The 21288-nt window shown below is 36.6% G+C and overlaps 1 protein-coding gene across 1 annotated transcript in view; it reads right to left on the reverse strand.

The window, feature by feature from the left end:
* The window catches only part of PKHD1L1 (PKHD1 like 1), a 171522-nt gene that overhangs the window by 83822 nt on the left and 66412 nt on the right, over window positions 1–21288 (reverse strand). The window contains exons 29-43 of the mRNA XM_061122850.1: window positions 20130–20294; window positions 19075–19196; window positions 17292–17424; window positions 15870–16065; window positions 13577–13719; window positions 12968–13072; window positions 12082–12270; window positions 11152–11322; window positions 10389–10615; window positions 8501–9485; window positions 5816–6064; window positions 4991–5140; window positions 2888–3062; window positions 1472–1625; window positions 918–1074 (exon numbers count right to left, since the gene is read on the reverse strand). Coding sequence (XP_060978833.1) covers window positions 918–1074; window positions 1472–1625; window positions 2888–3062; window positions 4991–5140; window positions 5816–6064; window positions 8501–9485; window positions 10389–10615; window positions 11152–11322; window positions 12082–12270; window positions 12968–13072; window positions 13577–13719; window positions 15870–16065; window positions 17292–17424; window positions 19075–19196; window positions 20130–20294 — 3321 coding nt within the window. The remainder of the gene's footprint in view (window positions 1–917; window positions 1075–1471; window positions 1626–2887; window positions 3063–4990; window positions 5141–5815; window positions 6065–8500; window positions 9486–10388; window positions 10616–11151; window positions 11323–12081; window positions 12271–12967; window positions 13073–13576; window positions 13720–15869; window positions 16066–17291; window positions 17425–19074; window positions 19197–20129; window positions 20295–21288) is intronic.

The following is a 21288-nucleotide window of genomic DNA, read 5'->3' on the forward strand; positions in this document are numbered from 1 at the left end:
AAAAACACTTTTTATAGAAAGTATTGTAATATCAACATTAGCACCGAACTTTTATCCACTAATTTGCACCAGCAATAGCTATAGCCTATGATTAGCATAATTAAAGAATGTGCTGGGATACATTTTTTAAGAGACTCATGTAGATTTGTGGACAGTAAAACTTCACTTGTCCAAATGTTCAATAGTTATTAACTTCAAAGAAGTGAAACACTACTATTATACCCAGGATTTGAAACAAAAACAAAATGCAAAGGTCTTTGATTAGGTAAGACCATTATGGCAAAGCTTTATATATTGAATCTCCAAGTGTTTTATTCTTGCCAATTATTCTTTCTTTTATACACAGTTGTAACAGTTCTGGTTATTTAATTTTCTGTATTAAAAATAGAATATTAAGAAGCAGTGAGAACTTTGGGTAACAGCTGAAAGCAGGTTCACAGGCAAAGGTTAAACCACAATCTGACATCCAAGAGGAGCAAGAGGTCATTTAGTATAGAATTTAACAAATCTCCAAGGTTTTTACAATCCCCAGGACCCACTATACTAGTTTTTCTAAATAGGAAATACTGTTTTACTGTTTAATTCACTCCATGTGGATTCACTTACACATATACACACACAAACACATACAGTTATCGAAACAAAAGTTTCAGGAAATATTTAACTTTAAAACATGCTTACCCATATGAGTGTGGTACACTCTGATGTTTTCTATTTTATTAAAACATTCTGGTGGAAACACAATAAATAATTTCATAACCACAAATGGATAATAACACTCAATTTAATAAATTCAGCACTACACTCTGAATTTGAAACATCATATAACTCTGTTCATAATCATGAATCTTGATTAAATTAACCTCACAGAACCATTTCACAGGCAGAGTCTTAGAAACAGATTTTCAGAAATTTACCTTGAATAAGCAACATTTTCAGGATGGGGGTATTTTGATCCAGCAAAATTGCCTGTCCTTTTGTAATAACAACTAGGGAGCCTTCCTCTGGGGGAGATTTTCCTCCCCATGAGGAGTTGGAGGACCAAGTGTCCACATACAGGAAGTCAGCATTAGCCTGTAACAGAACACAAGAGACTTTAAAAATTTAATTCAGAGATTTCATCATTTAATTTCTCAAAACAAAGAAATCTAAGACAATGAACATCTTCATTAATAATAAAGTATAACCTACTTTAAATACATTAGAACTGCCAGTTGATTCATTTCACAATAATAAAAAACTTAAAAAATCTATTACCAATTACCCGCAACCCAGAAAAATCAGAAATCTGAAATTATAAACATTTTAGTAATAAGTAAAAAAAAAAAAACCTACTTTAAATTTATTACAGTCACATCTCAGTTATTTTTTGGAGAAATTAACAAAGTAAAAAGTGCATTACTAGTGACTTCACTTCCCATAAGGCTAGTTTTTCTACTGCTGAGACTACTCTATGCCACAGCACTGTTACCCGTTTGGCCAGGCCGGTGCTTCTGAGGCTGACACGGACTGGAGCCCACCCTGGAGTGTGGGCATTTGTCATGCAGATGATACATGTCTTGTTGGAATAGTAAACATCACACGTGGCTTCGGCTATGGTAACGAGAACATCCTCTACATTTTCACTGTAAAGTAAAAAGGAGGAAAACAAAACATTGATGTTTTTCTCAAATTTCTGGGTCACACTGACAAACATTATTACCTGTATTATTGTAAAAATAATGGTCTTACCCCATGAGCTATCAAGTACAGACTGACACTTTTTTCAGTAGTAAAACTTTAAAATATTTGTTGAGAAAAAAGTAAACAAAGAGATTAAGAGGTTGGGAAATAAAACTGTATAGCAAGTACTGCAGCATTGGAGAAAGAATGCTTGGGTTCAAATTATTGAGAGATTCTACATTCTTCTCCAAAATGGCACTTTAATGAGAGACTTTCTGTGATCATTTTGCTTAGCTGGCATTCTTGCCATATTCACAGACTTTGGGACTTAACCCTTGTGTAAAAATGCAAGTCCAAGGTAGCTATAAGTATGTGAGGAATTAGCTTTGCCTGCTATGATTTAAATGATCTGGGGTTTTGAAGTCAGTCTTAACTACTTGAAGGATGATGGCAGTGCAATACATAAGTTTGAGCCCAAATAATGAATATGTTTAGGAAGAAGGAATTTAAATAGTGACAATGAAATGGATCTGATGCTTGAAGAGATGTTTCATTCAACCAATGAAGTAGATGATGGTTGGAAATGAGATTTGGGGGAAAGCATAACAGGAAAGTGATTTGTACTTATGATGTTACTAGGATCTGGGGAAAATCAGTATCTTCTTTAATTTTAGTTTTCTAACCATAAAATGGGATATTTAAATATCTAAGAAAGTAAGCCAAGAAGATTCTATGGAGTAGGAAGGTTTCTGACACAGAGTATGTAGTCAGTAAATAGTAGTGTGGCTTTTCAGCAGATGGTTACATATTGTAAGGTGCTCAGTCGCTCAGTGGTGTTAGACTGTTTGCAACCCCATGGACCACAGCCTGCCGGGCTCGAGTTTCCATTTCCTCCTCATTCCGACCCAGGGATCAAACCCATATCTCTTGCAGCTCCTGCACTGGCAGGCGGATTCCTTACCGCTGTGCCACCTGGGAAACCCAGGTCCACATTGTTGTTTAGTCACTAAATCGTATCTATTTTGCAACTCCATGGACTGTGGCCTCTAGGCCCCTCTGTCCACGGGATTTCCCCAGGCGAGAATACTGCAGTGGGTTGCCATTTCCTTCTCCGGGTACACATTATTTGACTATATTTAAACACTGTCCTGGCACATGAGAAAGCAGGTGTAATGGCTTGAGTCTGGAAAGACGCATTCATGTACGTGTAAAGTGAAGACAGTACCTGAAGCCTGATCCCAAGACTGTAAGTCTGGTGCCCCCCGCCGTACTGCCTCTCTCGGGAGCTATTTTGGTGATGAACGGCGTCACTGACATGTCGTATCTAAAAGGAGCTGTGCACTGAGAGGAATCCTTCCCGTTGACCACACTCACTTCACAGGCTTGCTCGGGTCCCCTCCCTGTGACAGGAGGACATCAAACTGAGTTCAGTTCTGCCATCAGGCCCTTACTCATGTCCAAAACCCCCAAATATTTTCCATAAGACCTTCCTTCCCCAAAGTCACTTTCACTGGCTATGTGTGAGTTAATAAGGATGTCTAGCAACAGTCAAAAACCTCACAAAATAAATGCACATTATCACCAGAGGAAAAACCCTTAGGTCCTTCCTCAGAGCCTCTTACTATAGATGATTCTACAAATCTGCCTGTTTAGTTTTCCAGTCCTAGAGGATTCAACACTGCAAATTAGAGAGGAAGGAACAAAGAAACACTCACAGCAGGTGCGCTGACAATGGCAAGAAGTGGCAGTTAAAAGCAAGGTAAGAGACAGAAAAACTGCAGAAATGCAATTCAAAAATGTTGGGAAAAAAGCAGAGCTCGTGTTAAGGCAAACAAATCTTGACAGATCTTGATAGCATTGCTGCATTTTTTAAAAAAAATCAGAATACCAACTCTGATGTTAAAATGATAAACAAGCCTAGTCACAAAATGTTACATTTTCTTAAATATTCTTTAAGAAATCAGAAGAAGCAAAAATGTTTAGAAAAGCTTCATCAAATTTTGTTAATGCTTTTTAAAAATGTTTATATATAAACCATATCCTTTATTCATCTGTATTATTCTCTTTGGTTCTTCTTAAATTTTGCTAGAAAATTAAGGTTTGTTGTGTACTTAAGATACCCGATATTTAAACTTCACAATAGCCCATCGAATTAGGGTTAATATTATCTCCTTTCAGTAGCTGGACAAATTGAAGCAGAAAGGAGTTGGGTCACTTAGCTGAGATGACAGTGGTAGAACAAATTCAGGGGCTCCTTAGAGGGCAGGCTTTTAACCATTAAAGAAAAATAAGTAAGAGTGAACTTCCCTGGTGGTCCACTGGTTAATAATCCACTTGTCAATGCAGGAGACGTGGGTTCCGGCCCTGGTCTGGGAAGATTCCACGTGCTGCAGGAAAACTAAGCCTGTGAACCCCAACTACGGAGCCCGTGTGCCCCTACAGCCTGCGCTCCACAGCCAGAGAAGCCCCCGCAGTGAGAAGCCTGGGCACCGCAAGGAAGAGCAGCCCCTGCTGGCCCCAACTGGCGAAGGCCTGTGCAAAAAGCAACGAAGACCCAGTGCAGCCAGAAGTAAATAAATAATTAAAAAATTAAAAAAAATAAACAAGAGCAATAATAATAGAAAATCACATATCATGTTTCGGATATCATTCTATCCGCTTTACATATATTGGCTTATCAAGCCTCACAATAAGTAGGCTAATGTGATTATTTTCCTTTTACAGAGGAGGCAACCAAGGCACAGAGAGGTTGAATAACTTGCTCAAAGACACAGCCTGGGTTTTAATCTTGGCAATGAGTTACCAGAATTCACTGCCTTCATAACCATTATACTATATATATGTATACTATATATACGGCATACCGTACCATATACACTACCCTAACTTTAAGGAAAAGCTAATACTCCAATAGGTACTAAAAGCTTGTTTTCCATTTGGTATTCTCCTTATGTAATAAACCAAGAAACTGCTATTTGTTACAAACAATTCATTCTAACTCAAATATCATGAATCTTGGAGAATACACAAGGGTAGAAAACAAAATTCTGAAGAAACTGCTGAAAATCAGGAAGTCCATAAAGTTGATTCAATTGCTCTAATAAACACAAAACCTTGAAAAAAAATAAACTCAGACTGATCTCTATAAAATTAAACAGTTCTCAAAGACTGCCATTCTTTTTCTGACCATGCATGCTAAGTTGCTCCAGTCATGTCTGACTCTGTGCGACGCTATGGGCTGGAGCCTGCCAGGCTCCTCTGTCCGTGGGATTCTCCAGGCAAGAATACTGGAGGGGGTTGCCATGCCCTCCTCCAGGGGACTACTTACCATTACTTGGCGGAATTTCACAAAATAATGTTGTGCGATTAGATTTCAGTCTGTCGACTGCACATTTTGAGCCACACACTAACACAACTGAATTTTGTGGATTAAACCCAGTGCCTGTCACAGTCATGGTCTGACCACCACCGAAGCTCCCTAGTGAAGACACGTAAGAAGGAAAGACAAAGTAATGAAAAGATAACCTCATCTGTACATATATTTAACACCTGAAATGGAAGCTAATTTCATTAAATGAAAAGATTCTTAGAACTGGAAATTTTTATATTATTGCAACAGAATCTCTTTTGATTGTAGTGTTTTAAAACCCTCACTGAATAAGCGTCACATTTAGTCATTTATTTAAACTACCTCTAGGAATTTAAATTTTATTTAATAGAAATGTCACAAAGAATTTTAGTAGTCAAAACACAAATGTAAAATTACTATTTTAGTTAAAAGTACATTGGTTATAATTTCTTAAGGTTTTTAATCACTAAAATAATTTTCAAACAGAAAAAGATATTTCTTTATGTAGACATAATTATATGTCAGTGATATTTGAAGTTTATTTAAAAAATATTTCCACATATAATCTGGACATTTTCAATAGTATTAAATACTATAGCATGAAGAGAAATATAGGCATTAAACAAATATTTTGAAATGATGGGTACCTTTGCATGCTTATTTACTTGATGCATAAACAAAAATATTTTAATGTGCTACAAGAACTATACATTTTAGCAGGGTTGGAAGAATATGTTTCTTTCTAAATAAGTGTCTACTGAAACAATGTAAAATATTTCTAGGCTCTGGCACATTCATGCCTACCTTGGCTTGGATGAATATTGTCAATAGTAAGTGGGTACTTAAATACAACTGTGGACACGGCAAAACCTTTTGTTTTACGATGCATCGTAACAGGAAAAGTGCCACCAGCATGATCTCCAACAATGCATTGCAATACAGTATCATTGACCATGGTCACATTACACTGCATGTTACTTATCATCACCGAAATTTCCAAGATGTCAATACCAAAATTAGATCCAGTGATCTGAATTTCAGTCTCAGGAGGACCTTAAAAAGAAAGGCAGACCATTATCTATCCTATACATATACATACCTAAACTCTAACACTTAGATATGCATTTAAAGATATACCTATTCACCTACATAAACAAAATTATATCTAGTATTTTAAAACTAATATTAATATGAACAATACATATGAACAATAATATGAACAATACATGTCATACACATTTTGGCTATAATTTCATTGTAGTCTTTGGTATCTTAACTAAGATATTTATATCAATGTTTATTATTTTCCAGTGCATTTGTCCATTCTACAGATGGAAGTTATAAGTTACTCGTAATTCAGGTTAATGGGAAAGAGAGAATAAAATAGAGAAGATCTAGAGTCAGGAAGAAAGGACAAACGTCTGAAAGATGAAATGAATGCCTGAGTAGCGGGTGGTGGGTTAGAGTATATTTCAGGGATGAAACTTACTTTTTAAAATTTTTGGTACTTTCTTGATATTTGCAACCCTTCTGAGGAATGAACTATTTTTTCTTCACTCAGATATTTTCAATATATATGACTTGATAAACAAATCATGATATATAAGTAATTAGGTGTAAGATAATCAACACAGAAATAAGGAATTAAAGACTTATAGATGAATGTTGACGTTAATGCCTTGAATAAATGAAACTGGAATAAAGTATTTCAATCCTTCTGTTCCCTTCCTTCCTTCTTTTGACAAAAGCATTGAGGGCATTACACACATGGAATTTTTCACAGGTCATCCAAACACATACTTATATACCTAAACAATAAGTGAATAGATATTAATTAACATAACTTGTTACAAACGCAGAATCACCAAGTAGTAGTTTGTTTTTAATTCAACTAGTGATAGTAAAAATAACCATATAACTGACCATAGTAAGCATCACTGAAATGTAAGTTGTCATTTTAAAGATCATAGATATTAATGAGATCTTTCATGCTAAGAATAGTTTTAGGATATAAGATTTTAAAATGTTTTAAGGTCTTAAAGTTTTAATCTTGTCTGGTATTTGCACTTTTCAAAAGGAAGCATTGTTCTAAGAATGATCTATACCTTGTGTCTCTTCAGTAAATAAAATAGCTCAGTTCTCACTTGTCTACAAGTCTCTTCTATCTTCAGATACACTGCTTTCAAAGATACATTCAAAGTGAGATGAGACAGAAATGGTTCATGGAAATAAGGAGCATATGTCAATATCTAGTTCTTCATTTGCAGTGATTAGAAATATATTGGGGAAGTATGCCATTGTTATTGCTAATATTTACTTTTTAAAATTCTAAATGAGAAAACTTGATGTCTAACAGAAAATTTCAATAGCAAGCTTCTTGAAAGCAGAGAATACATCTTACCCATGACACTGTAAACTAGCAAATGGCCTTTTTTTAAAGGCCAACATTTAATAAGTTCTTTATTAAAGGAACTTTTAAGTTGCATTTTATGAATGAACTTCTATTTATGAGAAAGGTATCTGCATGTATAAAGAAACTGATATTTTAAGAAACTTATCTAAAGTTTCACCACTGAAAAGTAGAAGAGTGAAGATGTGAACCCAGGTATCTAGGCCATGTTCTCAGCCATGAGACTATAGCTGCCTCTCCAGAATTCATTACATGATCATAAGCATTCCAACAGCTTGAAGACGATCAGAAACATCCCAGCACAGTGACAAAGGATCAAGAAGGCACTCCAGCTGTTCTTAGTTTAGAAAAACAACTCACACTAAATAATTAAGTAAATATTATTTTATAATACTTTTTCCCATCCGAATGGGCCAATTACCCCATTAGAAGAATTTTGTTGTGTTAATAATCAACTAAAGTTTCGTGGAAACGAAAGAACAACTACTTATGAATTTTAACAGGTATTTCCTGTGCTGTATCAACAGTAATGACATAAACTAATGACCAATTTTATCCATAGATATCCATCTATTTCTTCCTCATTTCAAAATTAGTTCAAGTTCATGGGGATTTTGTTTTAAAATAGAAGTGGGAGTTTCACTACAATTATGATCTCAAGAAGGTACAAAAATAATCACAAAATAGACACTATGCGCTGTGCTTAGTCACTCAGTTGTGTACGATTCTTTGTGACCCCATGGACCCCTCTATCTATGGGGATTCTCCAGGCAAGAATACTGGAGCGGGTTGCCATGCCCTCCTCCAGGGGATCTTCCAGACCCAGGGATCAAACCCAGGTCTCCCTCATTGCAGGCAGATTCTTTACTGTATGAGCCACCAGGGAAACCCAAGAAAATCAAATATACAAAAAATAACCATAAAACAGAGACTATACGAACTCAAATCCTACATATTGATTAAGAGTATTGTCTAAAAACAATCCTAATAATCGTTTGTAAACATTATTTCAATTATATGCTAATAAATATTACTGATCATATTATATCAAGATGCCCAAAAGGCAGGTCTTGGAGCACCTGTACTTGGGACAATTCCTTTGAGGAGTGGAGTATCTTCCAAGGCATACATAAACGACAGAGGTGGGTACGCGACTGCATTCACGGAGATCTTCACACTGACCCTTCCAGCTGTCCCTGCCGGAGTACGGCAGTGGATGTCACTGGAATTGACAGAAAGAATTTGACAAGGTTCATCCCCAACAGTGACTGTGGTGTTGCCTGGAGAGAAGCCATTTCCTGTGACCATCAGAGTAGTTCCACCCCCAATGCTTCCAGAAGTCGGGGTGACAGATGCTACTGCAGGGCTGCCGACAGTCACGTTTCCCAGAGCCAAGCCTTTTGTTCCCACCACCACACGAAGAGAATGAAGTCCAGCCGGAAGGGGAGTCACGAGAACAGTGATGTTATTTTCATTAACATCGATTGCTCTGAACTGTTGGTTTCCAATGAAAACAGAAATGTCCTCCAAGACAGTGCCAAAACCTTCCCCTTCAATAAGAACTTTTTCAGATCCTTGGATAGAGTTTGGGAAGATTCTTGTTACAAATGCAGAGATGCTTTCTAAGTAGGAAAAGCTGCAGTTCCCCTGACACTGAGCAGGCACCCCGTGGATTTGGAGATTTACCTCCACAAGCTGTTGGGGTGCAGGAGATGTTTCACATTCAATGGCTGTATAATTCACTGACAGAACTTTACAAGGAAAATGACCCATCAGGACTTGTGCACCAGCAGAAGAAACTGCAAATCCAGAGCCTTTTATGGTCACTTTGGTCATTCCTGTAGTTGACCCTGCATTTGGCAATATCATGTCGATGTTTGGCAAAAGTACAAACCGCCTATCAAATTCACTGGAGAGTGTGTTGATGGCAGTGCCCAGGTTGTAGACAGTTACTGTGACAATTTCCCTGATGCCGACATCCATTGAGTTTTGAGGGTCAATACGACACACGATGGAATTGTTACTACTTTCTTCTACAACACAGGGATAGCTACCAATTTTAACCTGAAAGTAAAATGAACAGACGAACAAGTCAATACATTACTCTAGCATGAACTTAAATTTTGTATAAGCAATGACTAAATTTGAAAAATTGATCATGTGAAAACTTTTTATTTATAAAATTAATTTGGGAGACTGATTAAGGTATATTTTGGATTAACCTTAAAACTAAACTATGAGGACTTCCCTGGTGTTCCAGTGGCTGGAACTCCAGGCCCCCAGTGCAGGGGGCCTGGGTTTGATCCCTGGTTGAGAAACTAGATCCCACATGCCACAACTAAGACTCGGAGCAGCCAAATAAATAAATAAATATTATTTTTAAAAACCCCTAAACTATGATCATACACAAATATTCATAGCTACATTATTGATAATAACCAAAAAGGTGAAAAGAACCCAAATATCTATGAACAAATGGGTGGATAAATAAACTGTATACCTTATGCAATGGAATATTATTCAGCCAAAAAATAAATGAAGTACTGCTACATGGTACATCGTGGATGAACCTTGAAAATGCTATGCTTAGTAAATACAGCTAGTCACAAATGACCACATATTCTATGATTCTATTTATAAGAATATTCACAATAGGCAAATCCACAGAGATAGAAAGATTCATGGTTGTCTAGGCAGGGCTAGAGGTATGGAGGGGTTGCGGATAATACCTAAGGGTCATGGGGTTCCTTTTTGGAGTAATGAAAACATTCTAAAATTGACCACAGTAATGGATACACAACTCTGTGACGATACTAAAAGCTTCTGAATTTTGCACATTAAATAGATGTATTGTATGGTATATGAATTATATCGCAATTGAGCTGCTGTAAATTAAACTACGAGGTTATGGATGAAACATCTTCCTTGTGTGCATATACAGAAGTAAAAAGATCTTTATAGTCTTACCTTATTAGCACATGTGAGATTACTGAAGCCACGTCCAGTAATTGTTATCAATTCATTTAGTGTTCCGATGGATGGACTAATGTGGCTTATAGATGGTGAAAGACAACTCGAAAGCTCAAAGAGCAATCTCTCTGAATTCTCAACCCTGGTACTGTTCAGGCCACACAAGGGTTCTCTTGCTTGGCAGCCTGACACAGAGCTTCCCAAGTGCAAACTCACGGGTCTGCCTTTAAATAAAAGAACTGCTTGTAAGTCATGGATAAAATTCTAAAACAAGAACTATTTTCAGGCTACATTATTTTGATGATGGTGGTTTATATTCTGGTAAATCCTTTTTATTTTTCAAATGACAAGAGGAGCCCCAGGCACTGCAAAGTTAAAAGACCTGGACAAAGATGATATGGTTAAGAGTGAATATAAGATTAATTTTTCAATTTCTCTAAGGCCAGATCCTATGGGGAAAATAAAATAATAACATTAGCTCACATTTTAATATATTTTCAGACAGTCACAGAGTATCAGAACTTTTTCACATTACATCTCCTTTGAGGCACATGAGGATTCTGCAGACTGGCAGGACAATATTAACATGATCGTCATTTTATAGAAGTGCTAGCCTCAGAGCAGTCCTGACACATTCAAGGTCATGTGGCTAGTAAGAGAGTCAGACCCAGTCATCTGCCTCCTACTTGAGAAAGACTGCATACCCCTGGGTGTCTGTCTTTAATTGAAGTGACAGGGTTTCCATCTTTAACCTTCTTACCCTGAGCATATGTGGCTTCGGTGTCCCCCACAAACACGTGCAGGGGAATGTGACTGGTTTCAGCTGGTAAAACGTTAATGACTCCTTGGAGAAAAATGGAGTGAGCCTCATCAACATACCCGCTGCTATAATAATGGATTCCAGGTGAAGTAAACTGGTAAGAAAATGAACCTGCCATAAAATGAGATTGTACATAACAAATACAAGCAATTAATGCATCTTTGAAAATAAATTTGAAATGATCCTTCAAACGCACATACAGATGACAGGTTTTCAAGCATATGATATTTCAACAGAAGTGTAAGGTAATGACTATCAAAAGACCATAAAATGGCTATAAAAGAGCTGTCCTGTATAATGAAATTCTATTCCATGAAGGCAAGATCCAGCATTAGTTTTTCTAGAAAAAACATGTGATATCTGGCATAACTTACTGACTCCTACAGAAAAACTCAACAGGCAATGAAAAATAGTTCGTGTTCATGAATAAGAAGTTCAAACTGCTACACACGAAGAACAAAATAGGCAGTCTGAAAGGCACATTGTACACTAAGTTGTCCTGGAAGACTGATTTTAAAGCTGATTTTAATCAACAGAAATTCATTGCTTGCTACCAGACTGGTATCATTAAAACACATATTTCTTTGTATTTTGCTTGTTTCAATTTATTTTTCTGGTTGATTATTTCAGAATGAAAAGAGATATACCTGATATCAAAACTCAACTCTGATGTACAAAATACCTTGCAGGCATTCATTAAGAATATTTTATAAATTTGAAGTATTTTGTGATAACAATAAAATGTCAACTAAACCACATCCTGTATTTGTATATATTATTTATGCAAAAGTATTTTAAATCTAAAGAAATTTCTTTTTATTATATTTGGGAAAAAGAAACGATTCAAAATGCAGCAAAGTGGAAACATACCTGATGCAGATTTTTCTCTTCCATTGGTAAATCCTTTGCCATCATAAATTACACTTCCAGGACTGGAGACAGAGAAAACGCTGTATCCTATTCCCCTGAGATACGGATGTGCTTGCCAACGCCATGTCACTGTGTCTCCCACAGACACATTTAAGACTGATGGTGACCAGGCATAACCTAATCCATGTACTGGGAGCAATTAAGTCATATTTTTTTAAAGAAAAAAGGAGAAGTAGGAAAAATTCTTAATAACTATCTTTGAAAATATTGCCCTTTTATATAGCCACTAGTGAAAAAATTTCAATTAACATTATAAAATTTTTATGTGTCTAACTCAAACACATAATAAAAATAAACAGAAATAATGGAAAGTGAGATAATGTGAAGCTAAGGAAAAGATAAATCACACAACTTCAAAACTGATGACGAACAGACAATTTGCAAAAAATCAGAGTCAATAAACAAAATTGTTCAGAAATATCACATGGGGTATTTTTAAAAGCTATGATCAATTCTTTAAACTCAAAAATTTTCTCAGGCATTGAGGCATGCAAAATTCTACATTTCAATTTGGATATTTATTTAGAAACCCACAATGGGAAACAAACTATAGTAATTCAGAAGGTTCTGTATGGCAATAAAACCAAATGGCAATTCCTAAACTTGGAAATTTTAAACCTAGCCTTCTTAGACTCAGGTCTACCACTGATTCATACTATATGCGGCCCCCTATGTCAAATGGATAAATTCTAGACAAACTATAAACAAATTATATAAAGAAATAATGATACTTATGCTCTGAATACTCTGAAATATTATAAGTAAAAATCTAAATTCCAAGGTAACATGCTTCCATTATTTACAATATATAAAGGCCATCTTATACCTGAATCTTCCCCATTGTTGGTAATCCTGAATACATTCCCTGTTGAATGTAGAACACATTTTATGACAGTTTCTGATGATGATGTCACATTGCAAGGGAAGGACCCTGGAAAGAATAAAGATGGGGGAAAAAAACATTTTCTTAAATAGTTTTTGAGAAATACAGAGATGAAGTATAAGTAGTGGATAGTCAAAGACCTACAAAAGCTCCAATTACACAGTAGGATCTTTGGTACTTTTTTCTGATAGTAATTATGTTTGAGTACTGATTAGTTTTAGGACAGAGACCTCTCATTTAAAGTGTTTGATACACATTAAATATTCAGACTATTTATTGGAGATGATGAAGGACAGTGAAGCCTGGAGTGCTGCAATCCATGGGGTTGCAAAGAGTTGGACACAACTGAGCTACTGAACAACAATAACAAACTATCGAAATAAAAAACAGTTTCTTTTTTACCAGTTAACTAAATACACTTAACCTTTTATACATTAATAGAAAATATGAAGCTTCCATGACAGAGTATTTGTGTAATAACTCAGCACCCACAGCGCATCCTTTAAGATGAGAAATATGATAACAGCCCTCCTGTGAGGATGAAACTATTACCTAAAAGCACAGTGTTCTCAGTTGGGATCATGCTGAATCCCAAACCCATTACAGTGATTTCAGTGCCACCATATAAGGAGCCTTTCTGTGGAAACATGTTGGTCACTTCCAAAATATACTGTATAGAAGCACTTAACTTGTCTCTGCAAAAGAAAAATTAATAGCTATTTCAAGGAGCCTTCCATATGGTCATGTTGCTTAACTCTACTTAGGACATGATTCATTTAAGAGAAAATAATTGAATATCTAATTAGACATTACTTTTTCAAACTAGATAATCTTATAATTATCATGACTTCAATTTTGTTTTATCATATACATATATAATAACTGTTTCCCTAAATGTGAAAATTAGACTTCTGAAAATCCCATGGCAGAAGAATTTGAGATGGAAGATACTAAAATATTATGGGAAAATATGGTTATAAGGATTGAGGTCACAAGAAAGACAAGAAATCCTTTAAAATACTTTCCTCACTAGAACAGAACATAAAGGCAGCATAATCTATAAAAGAATAGTAACGAAATTCCATACATTTAATGTCCATAGGGTCGCAAAGAGTTGGACACAACTGAAGTGACTTAGCACCCAGCACACAAAATAAGTAATTACTATTTTCTGCAATCAATTTGAATTTATCATGCTATATTTGTTGGAAATTTGTCATGATCTCCCTTCCCACTATTTCAAGGTTTATTTTATTTTTTTTCCAATATATCCATTAGGAGGCCATCAAAATGTATAATGCTTTCCTGACCCGACACACAGAATAACTTCCACATCCCGGCTCCCACCATAACTCATTTGAGTCTTTGTGTTAACCTTTTATCAAACTTCTTCTTCATAACTGAATAGGTAATTTTTGAACCACCGCTCAAATACCCAGTTTTGTATGCTGTGAATTCTGCCTATTATATCATCAAGCTAAAGCATAAGCCAACAGCTCTTCTAGAACCATGTGAGCTCTGCCCTGAAAATCTAAGAGATGGAAACAGTCCTGAGGTTATGTTTACTGTCACTCATCTCTTTTCACCTCCCACAAAATCCTCCTGCAATGATTTCTCCTTCTATTCTGACATCAGTTTTACTTGTCTTTTTTTAATCCCTAAATTACAGTTTCCTCTTTTTCTAAGTATTCTAAACCAGTAACCTCCTTATGATAGAACTAAAATTTTACCAGTTGACAAGCAACTTCAGGTAGGAAAACACTAAACACAGAAAATACCAAACACCTACTTGAAGGACTTCCCAGGTGGCGCTAGTGGTAAATAACCCATTTGCCAATGCAGGAGACATAAGAGCTGAGGGTTCAATCCCTGGGTTGGGAAGATTCCCTGGAGAAGGAAATGGCAACTCGCTTCAGTGAGTTCTTGCCTGGAAAATCCCATGGACAGAGAAGCCTGATGGGCTACGGGCCACAGGATTGCAAAGAGTCAGGCATGACTGAAGTGATTGAGCAGGAAGCACCTGAAGGAAAACCAGTTGGAGGCAGATTCCTTCCATCCTCTCGCTCATCTGCCAGCTCCTACCCATTTCTTGGTTTAATTGTCAGTTTTTCAGAGAACTCTTCCCAGTCCCTCAGAAAAAGTCGGCTCTCTCTATTGCTCTTAGGACCTCTTATCCATGGCATTTTTCACATTTATGATCAAGTTATTGATATAATCTGTTTGAAATCTGCCTTCCAAACAAAACTGTGGGCATCATTAAGGTGGGGAACATGCATGCATGGATGCTCAGTCATGTCATGACTAAGTCATGACTCTCTGCGACCCCATGGATTGTAGCCTCGCCAGGCTCCTCTGTCCATGGAATTCTCCAGACAAGAACACTGGAGCAGGTTGCCATTTCCTCCTCCAGGGGATCTTCCTGACCCAGGAATCAAACCTCCGTCTCCTGCATTGGCAGGTGGATTCTTTACCACTGCGCCACTTGAGAAGCTCTAAGGTGAGGGACACATGCCTCTTATTCTCCACTATAAAATCCAGGGCTAAGAAAGTGTCTGCCCCTAGAAACTGCCTGACAGTATTTCCAGAATGAACTAAAATCATGTGACATATACATAAACCTAGTTCTGCAGAGAATCTTACAGCCTAATCCAAGTGGTGTTGGTCTCAAACCTAAGCATCATATTGCATTTTATGAGATATTTTCAGAATCTTTTGCAAAGGGAATTCTAGAAAGGTGAAGAAATCAATTGAAATATTATCAGGTTTAATTACTGCTTCTCTTCCTATCCCAATATCTTAGCACCATGTGTTCCATGACTCTATCAAGTTTACATCATTACCATACCTTGTTGATGCAAAACCCCAGTTTCTGACTTCGACATAGATATCATGTTTTCCAGGAGACAACTTGGGCAAAAGGCATCTAATATCTGTGAAGTTCCGGTGAAGGACCTGGCAGGATTTACCTCCAACGTAGACCTCCATGTTTTGTGTCAGTTCATTTCCAAAGTTATAACCCTTAATTGTTAAATTATCTTCCCCTATTATTTTGAAAGAAAAGAAAATTTTACAAAAAGAGTCCATGTATTATATAGTACAAAATTTGAATATGAAGTAAACCAACTCATCTTATCTTTCATTGGATTTAGGACATCCTACCACTTTCACCCTTATGGCAGAGAGTGAAGAGGAACTAAAAAGCCTCTTGATGAAAGTGAAAGAGGAGAGTGGAAAAGTTGGCTTAAAGCTTAACATTCAGAAAACTAAGATCATGGCATCTGGTCCCATCACTTCATGGGAAATAGATGCTGAAACAGTGGAAACAGTGTGAGACTTCATTTTTTGGGGCTCCAAAATCACTGCGGATGGTGACTGCAGCCATGAAATTAAAAGACGCTTACTCCTTGGAAGGAAAGTTATGACCAACCTAGATAGCATATTAAAAAGCAGAGACATTACTTTGCCAACAAACGTCCGTCTGGTCAAGGCTATGGTTTTTCCAGTGGTCATGTATGGATGTGAGAGTTGGACTGTGAAGAAAGCTGAGCGCCGAAAAATGGATGCTTTTGAACTATGGTGTTGGAGAAGACTCTTGAGAGTCCCTTGGACTGCAAGGAGAACCAACCAGTCCATCCTAAAGGAGATCAGTCCTGGGTGTTCATTGGAAGGACTGATGCTGAAGCTGAAACTCCAGTACTTTGGCCACCTCATGCGAAGGGTTGACTCATTGGAAAAGACCCTGATGCTGGGAGGGATTGGGGGCAGGAGGAGAAGGGGGCGACAGAGGATGAGATGGTTGGATGGCATCACCGACTCGATGGGCATGAGTTTGAGTAAACTCCGGGAGTTGGTGATGGACAGGGAGGCCTGGCGTGCTGTGGTTCATGGGGTCGCAAAGAGTCGGACACGACTGAGCGGCTAAACTGAACTGAACTGAACCACTTTCAGAGGTAAAAGAAAATCAATGAAAGAACTAATAGCTGCCAGAGGGAGATAAAATTCATGTTCAATTGTTTAACAGGGAAAAGAAGATGGCAAAGAATTTTTTAAAAATTTATATCTTTCTTCTTTTTGCAAATGTTCAAAGTTATATAATAAACAGACCACTTCATGGTTAAAAAAGAAAACCTGTGACCTCCTGTCACTCACCATCCCCCGAAGTTTGCCCAAGTTCATGTCCATTGCATCAGATAAATACATATATTGTCCAATGCACTGGACATACACATATATATCAAATGACTAATTTTATTGAAGAATTCCTTACCCAGTATTGTCCGTACTTTTGGACTAAAATCGGTTATAACTGGAGTCTGTAAACAATTATAACTATAAGCATTTTTTGCTGTGGCTTGAACTCCGCTGGTAACAACTGAAATATCAACTGTACCCTCAATTCTCTGAAACAAGAGGAAAAAATAAAACAATTAGCAAACACTAAATATTAAGATACAGAAATTCAATGGCTAAAAGCAAAAAGAATCTCTCAAAATAAACTTTTAAAGACTTTTTTTCCCCAAAGTCATGAATCAGAGTTAATTATCAGATACTTTGAAAGTTGTGATGTCAAAGAAGGAAAGTTATTGTATCAAATGTAGGTTATATGTTTAAATTCTTAGATAAAGGTATAAGATATAGTGGTTTTGTGGGTGCTTATGATCAATTCAAATACATCTACATTACTGGATTCCCCAGGGTTCTTCAATGTTTTGGACAAGTGATTCTCTAATTAATAAAGCATATTATACTAAATGTTTTGAGTCTTTTGCTCTTAAAATAGGCTTTAATGAAACATTTATTCCTCTTCATGGATAAAGGACATTATTGTATCTTTTGTTGACATGGTTCCAGAATCCAAGACTGAAACCCAAGAAAAATAAGTGATGCTTTCACTGATACAGCACACAATTCCCAATTAGGAAAAACAGTTTTCCCAGCATCTAGTATTTACTTAGTGCCCACTCAGTGTTTAACTGAATGACATAATTTAAATGAAGTTTTAATTTGCTATATCCCCCAGATTCTTATCTCCATCATTCAGTCCAATGCATGCTCAAATTCGGGGCTTCCCTGGTAGTTCAGCTGGTTAAGAATCCACCGGCAATGCAAGAGATCCCTGTTTGATTCCTAGGTTGGGAAGATCCCCTGGAGAAGGATTAGGCTATCCACTCCAGTATTCTTGGGCTTCCCTGGTTGCTCAGCTGGTAAAGAATCCGCTTGCAGTGTGGGAGACCTGGGTTCGATCCCGGAGTTCGGAAGATCCCCTGGAGAAGGGACTAGCTACCCACTCCAATATTCTGGCCTGGAGAATTCTATGGACAAAGGAGCCTGGCAGGCTACAGTCCATGGGGTCACAAAGAGCTGGACATGACTGAGCAACTTTCACATATCAACTACATAATAATATCTACAGTTAATTGTCTATAGCCTTAGATATTAATGACTTAATTCATCATCCTTTTGCAAACAGTAAGTAAAAAGAGGAACAATGATTGGTCTTAAAATGTAAAATTCCATGGGAAAACTCACATTTTGTGTGTTTTGTCAACAAACTGAAACTTTAACACATTTAAAGTATTTATATATTCCTTTAAGAAACCCAAAATGTCTAGAGTTGCCTCCCTGAATTTTTTATACTACTTATTACTGGTATATTTTTTCATCCTTGGATTTTCCTTGTCAACTCCCATTCATCATCCTTCCACCTCTGACAAGACATGAACTTGCTCATGAAACTCTTCCTGACATCCTCTCCCCACTGTATTTTATCTTCACTTGTGTGTTTACTTTTATTATTTCAAATGAAACACACTATATAACATTAGTTTATGTGTCTCTCTTCCTCGATGATGTTAAGTATCTAGATTGTGGAGATAATATTTTGTATTTGGATCTTAGCAGAAAGATGTTGAAGAACTAATTGTTAAAGAGCACTATGAACCTCTGCACTCGTTAGGTAAATAAGGCATTTGTTTCACCCTCTACTGAGGTGCTCTTTAATTCACACAATGTCAGAGTTAGAAAATAATGACCAAAACTGGATGCCTTACTTTTGGTGTTCTGCAGGTTATTTTATTCAAATCCCCTTCAATTACATTGCAGGTTTCATTTCCGACTAATACCTTTGAATATTCATGAAAGCCAAATCCAGATACAGTCAGAAGAGTACCACCTTCATTAGTAAAAACACAAAATCAAGTAACAACAGAAACACAATAGGTTAACAATAACATAAAGACACTTTGGCAGTAATCTAACTCATCATTCTAGAATTGTCTAATCATCCAAGAGATGGGTTGGCAAGTAGATCAAGGACCACATAGCCTGAGCTCCAGAGTCTGGAATTGTAAAGAGGCTGGGCTAAGTGATTGAATGAAATAACACAGATTTGCAACTAACATTTGCTTCTGGACATTACTAGCAGCAACTGCTATTTTCCATAGTGTCTTCTTCATCCTAAAGAGAAATTATGCTATTTGTATTTATTCAACTAGTGGGAAATGAGAGTGAATTACTTTTTAAGTAAATTAAAAATCCCAACAAAATAAAAATAACTTAAAATATAAACACAGAACATATCCCAAAGATCAAGGCCAAAGCACAAAATCCAAAACTAAGCATGATCAAACAAACAAGCAAACAAAACACAAAAAAAAAAAAATACAGCAAGACTGGAAAAATGTGTTATTTTCTTTCATCTTCTGCATCAGCCTCCCTTTCCCCTATTTATTCCTGGAACTTTTTCTGGGTCAAGTAGCTCCACTGAGACTGTGATTACAAATGGAGCAGTTGGTAAGCAGAATAATAACTAATAAATCTTATCTTGACATAATTAATGAGCTTGTTATAGAAACATGTAATAATTGATGATATTAATTCAATAACCTAAGATGTAGTAGAAGCAGTCACCCTGACTTGCGCATCATAAGAAACAAAAGAATTAGTCATCCAGGGAATCACTGTGCGTTCCGAAGGAGGTGTCTCCTTTGTTCTGTACGAGGAAGGTTTGGAGTCCTCTCCCTTCACCCTGTTCTAGAAATAGTTCCATGAAATGAATGATGGAAATATAGGCAATTTTCCTTCGTTTGGAACAATTAACTGTTACCTGCGAGGCTTCCAGAAGCAGGCAAGATGTGTGAGATCTGACTCTGATAAATGAAGTGGAATCCCTTCTCCTCTGCATTCCGTGCTAGGCCAACATCAGCGACGGACACAGCAACTGGGAAACGTCCAGCACTTCCGTTCAGAATCTGGCACTTGATCTCATTTTCTTGTGATAAAAGAAGAAAAAAAATGGTCAAGAAATGCTTTTGCTGGATAAAATTACTGAAATTTTATGCCTGCAAATATAAAAGTGGCCTTCATTTTTAGATTCCAAAGAAACATATCTGAGGAAAACTATTCATATATTAATGGGAGGAAAACCTTTACAATCTACCTAATGCTGTGAATCAGACCCTCCCAGAAAAAGAGTAAGGTAAAACAATAATGAGGGCAGAGTAAACAACTTGCTCCTGAGTACTACTGTGGCTAAAAAGTTACTATCATAACAATTTTAAATCCTAATATATAAGGTAATTTATATCAATAATTTAAAGAGTTTGGTCCAATACATTGTTTATGTCACAAACTGAGTAAAAATAATAGGTTTCAACAAGAAAAGTGATCAAAAGCTAAGTGGAAAACCTATTTTTCATTTAGAACAGTATATGTGGGCTTATAGTACAGTGCACATCATCACCATCATTGTTATTATGATATACAATTTAATAATATTGACTATTTGATCCCAAGAATCCGTAGAAGATGTAAATTAAAAACAACTTAAATGAGGAACTTCCCTGGGGGTCTAGTAGTTAAAACTCTGTGCTTCTAAGGCAGGAGGCACAGACTCAGTCCCTGGTCAGGGAACGAAGATCCCCATGCCACATGGTGCAAAAGAAAAAGACTGAAATGATATAGAGGGTGAATTTGCTTATATAATCTAAACTTATTAAAGTTAAGAAAAATAACTAGGGTTATGAACGAGAATTTTTAGGTAAATAAATAGTTATGTTCCTCATTTCCATGAATAGAAAGTACAATGATATTTAAATTCTATATTAATGCATAGAGGTTCCTTTGGACTAGAAGTGCAGGAAGATGGCTATGTCCTCCTGCTATGACTTATGTGACATTTTCAAAGCATGAGCAGAGGGGATCACGGAATATCAGAGCAGCAATCTATGCGTTTTGTGTTCCAGAGACATACCAAAGAAGGAAAG

This window comes from Dama dama, chromosome 21 (genome assembly GCF_033118175.1).
Source record: "Dama dama isolate Ldn47 chromosome 21, ASM3311817v1, whole genome shotgun sequence".
In the NCBI taxonomy this organism is placed as follows: domain Eukaryota; kingdom Metazoa; phylum Chordata; class Mammalia; order Artiodactyla; family Cervidae; genus Dama; species Dama dama.